Genomic DNA, 3,711 nt, shown 5'->3' with positions numbered 1-3,711 from the left:
TACCTACGCGCACGAATTAACCTTTACGTGTTTACAGGTGAAACGAGTTACACACAAATGTGCATTTGTATGTCGGAGGGCGAAACATTGATATTAGCCCTCCACGCATATGTCTGGCAGGCGATCCGAAGAGTGGGCATTCCGCACAAATGCTAAAATGTGAAGAAGCGGTGTGGTTTCCATTTTATTGTTAACATTTTGGAAAAAAAGGGGTGCAAACCATTTGAGAACATCTCATGCGAAAGGGGAAATCTTTAAAAATGTAGTGGACGGCTATTTTTTCCCCCTCCCTTTGGGTAAAATGTGCACACCGTTTAAAGTCTACTTGGGAGAAAATAGTCGTAGAGCTATCCAGTCGCTACTGTGAACATAAAGTTGTGCCCCTTTTATGTGTAATTTTTTTTTTTTCTTTGCACTTCTCCCCCCCCTTTTCGCCACGTAAACCAAAATGAACCTGCACAAGGAAAAGCGAATCCCCCTGTGCTGCGAAATTTGCTTAAAAGACGAAAAGGACGTATCTGACGAAGTAATAAAAACGGCAGCCCACAAGTGGCTGTTCTCCTTAGGAATAACCATAACGTTAGGGCGGCACGATCCCCAAAAAATTAACTGTGAAAAGTTGAACAAATCTTGCGACTATATAGTTATCGAGCCAGCTGTGCCAATAAAAATAGTGAAGGAGGAGTCCAACGAAAAATACGACAATGGGATTTATGGGAAATTCTGCACTACGCATTACTCTGTTTATGAATTGAATTCATGTTACGATTCGGACGTGCACGTCGGTGATGCACCTAATTGTGATTTACCAACTTGGGAGAATTTCTATCCCACGGAAGGGCCAAGAAAAGAAGATCTGTCAACAAAAAAAACAACCCTGTTGCGGAACCCCAATTGTGATAGGACAAATATGACTAACCATTGGGAGGAACAAAAAGGAGAGTGCCTTCTCAATGGGCACAGCAACATTCCCCTAAATGGTCCTCTTGTCGTTACACAAAATACTGTGCATTCATCCACCCAATATAACGAAATACAGAATAAAGAGCACTTACAGCCGAGTTCAAAATTGCTATTTACGATCCCCATGATAGGTGAAAAATCGACATCATCTATGGAAGAAGATCCAATAATATTGCCAAATTTTTGTTGCATTGTAAATGTAGTCACATACTACAAAAATGACGAATTAGTGGAGGAACAATTTAACGAACGAAGTGAAAATGAAGGAGGTTCTGATCAAGACGGGGAAAATACTGATGAAGAGAAAAAAAAAAATGGCAAGGGCGTGCCCATTTTTTCTCAATATATTTTACCGCACTTACGGTTTCATAAATTATGGGACAGTCTATATTATGAGGAAAATATAAAAAGAGATTTACTCGAATATGTTTCTGCTTTAATGCTCTTTGCTACGAAAAAAATTGATCGCAATTTAATTAATTATAATCACCTTGTGTTGTTGTATGGGCCTCCAGGAACGGGGAAAACTTCCCTCTGTAAAGCTCTGGCTAACAAGATTTGTATTCGTCTGTCAAATATATATGCGACAGGTCCGGTTTATAGTTCTCACAGGGTTGTGCGGCTTTGTTCCGTGCTGCGTAGGGGGCATGTGGCACTAGGGCTCCGTCGAGGGGATTGTCAATAAATATGTACACCTGTGTGTGTGCTTTTTTTTTTTTTTTCTTTTTTTTCTTCTTCTTTGCTCGCGAAACATTTCGAGCGACTCCCTCCACATGCATGTGCACAAATCGGCTCATTTTTGAAACCTACTAATTTTCCCCATGGGGATCCGTACTTTCTTAACTTCGCAGGCGTTCTGATTGAGCTGAACACCCACACGTTATTCTCCAAATGGTTTAGTGAATCGGGGAAGCAAGTGTTAAAGTTATTTAACAGGATTAAAAGGATAATCGAGGACTACGGCGAAAATGATATTTTTATCTGCCTCTTGATAGACGAGGTGGAAAGTTTGTCTGCAGACAGAAGGCGGTCCATGGACAGCACGGAGCCCTCGGACACTATACGAGTCGTCAACACGCTGCTGACTCAGATAGACTCCCTTAAATATTATCACAACACGTTGCTGCTCACCACGTCGAACATTTCCGGTGTGTCAGAGAGCGGACTCATGGTTGCGCAATTGTAAATGCGGCAATAGCGATGGCACCTCTTTGGAGGGGCCCCTACCAAGTGTCGTCCATACATTTGCCCATCGCCCAACACTTCGCAGAAATGATCGATGACGCCTTCATCGACAGAGTAGACCTGAAGCAGTTCATTGGGTTGCCAAACGAAGAATGCAGATACGAGATTTACAGGGACTGCATCGACGAATTGGTATCATCAGAGAAATGTAACATCTCGCAAAGTGTGTAAAATGTGTGCTCCTCTATTCTTTCACGTCCATTTTTTCTTTTTTTTGACTCCTTTTTACTCCTCTTCACTGCGTAGATGGAAAAGGGTATAATTCACTTTTCTTCGAAGGTTCCAAATTATGAACGAGTTAAAAAAATGCTCAAGGTGCGTAACTTGCGAGAGCATTGCATTTTCATGCCGTTTCAAGCGCCGTCATAGTTCACACCCTATATGGGTGTGACAATTTAGACGTTACTCCCGTAATTTTTTCTCTTCACTTTGTAGAACGGAGCGGGGAAACAGACGAATGAATACATGTAACGGCTACGTGCAAAAAGTTACCCTTTAGGGGGGGAGACGAAATGGCAAATGGGAAATCGCCGCCCTAGAATTACTCTTCCTTCGATTCTCTTTTAACTTGCTCCTCCTCGCCCGCTTTCCCATAGCTATGGATCCGAACTAATGAAGTGCGCCAGGATGAGCAAGGGCTTCAGTGGCCGCTGCTTGAGGAGAGTTCCTTTCCAAGCATACGCCTACTTCTGCCAAGCGGTAATGAGAAAGGCACACGGGGGCATGCTAACGTTGAACCTGCACATAAAACTCTAAGGAAAATCAACACAAGAGAGTAACAATATTTAAGTTACGCGTGATTCAAACATGTAAACAGAAATTATGACCCCAGGGTGACACTTATTGCCTCAAAATGTTCTGTTCTATCATTGCGGATAATTTTTCTTTGCAGACCCTACGCTTTTACAATTCGACAAATAATAACGATGAGAAGGTTTTAATTTCACTGGTGGACTTTTTGATGGCACTTCAGAGGGCCATTCAAAAGGAAGTTATAAATAAGAGGAAATTGCTAGATCAAAAGAAGTAGCCTTTCAGTGGCACCTTTGCTCACGCGGTGTAATAGAAGCATAGAAGCCTCGCTGCAATGACGCCTTGGCATAGCAAGGATAGTTCCTTGGAGATTTCATCGTTTCGCCTGTTTCTTCTTTTTTCATGTGTGTAACTGTCCATTATATGATGGAGCCGTTGTTGCCTTTTCTTCTTGCCAAATTTTCAATTTATCTAGCTTTTTTAAGAGTAATTTTTTTTTTTTTTGTGTAAACAGTAACGTTACTTTATTTTGTCATAATTGTGTGGGTTCCTTTGCCGACATACCATGATTAACGTATTCATAAAATGCAGACTAAACGTCTCTTTTTTACCACCTTTTAACAAAACGTAAATAAATGCTTACACGTTGTAGCATTTCGGATTAACACATTGGTAGTCATTTCACAGCAGGGTATAGCTTAAAATATATTTTTTTTTTTTTAGCTAGCTTACTAGCTAACATTTTATACC

General features: G+C 41.1%; 1 protein-coding gene across 1 annotated transcript; it reads left to right on the top strand.

Moving 5' to 3' along the window:
- Positions 1-448: 448 nt before the first annotated feature.
- On the top strand, positions 449-3,238 carry C922_02392 (hypothetical protein; the record flags this gene model as incomplete). The annotated part of the gene is made up of 7 exons (XM_008817991.1): positions 449-1,553; positions 1,815-2,111; positions 2,234-2,340; positions 2,455-2,523; positions 2,644-2,675; positions 2,805-2,907; positions 3,101-3,238. 7 exons carry the CDS (start codon positions 449-451, stop codon positions 3,236-3,238), a joined length of 1,851 nt encoding a protein of 616 aa, XP_008816213.1.
- Positions 3,239-3,711: the final 473 nt, after the last annotated feature.

Source organism: Plasmodium inui, assembly GCF_000524495.1.
Source record: "Plasmodium inui San Antonio 1 unplaced genomic scaffold supercont1.8, whole genome shotgun sequence".
NCBI lineage: Eukaryota > Apicomplexa > Aconoidasida > Haemosporida > Plasmodiidae > Plasmodium > Plasmodium inui.
Note: the sequence above shows the minus strand (reverse complement) of the source record. Positions and strands in the feature narration are given on the sequence as shown.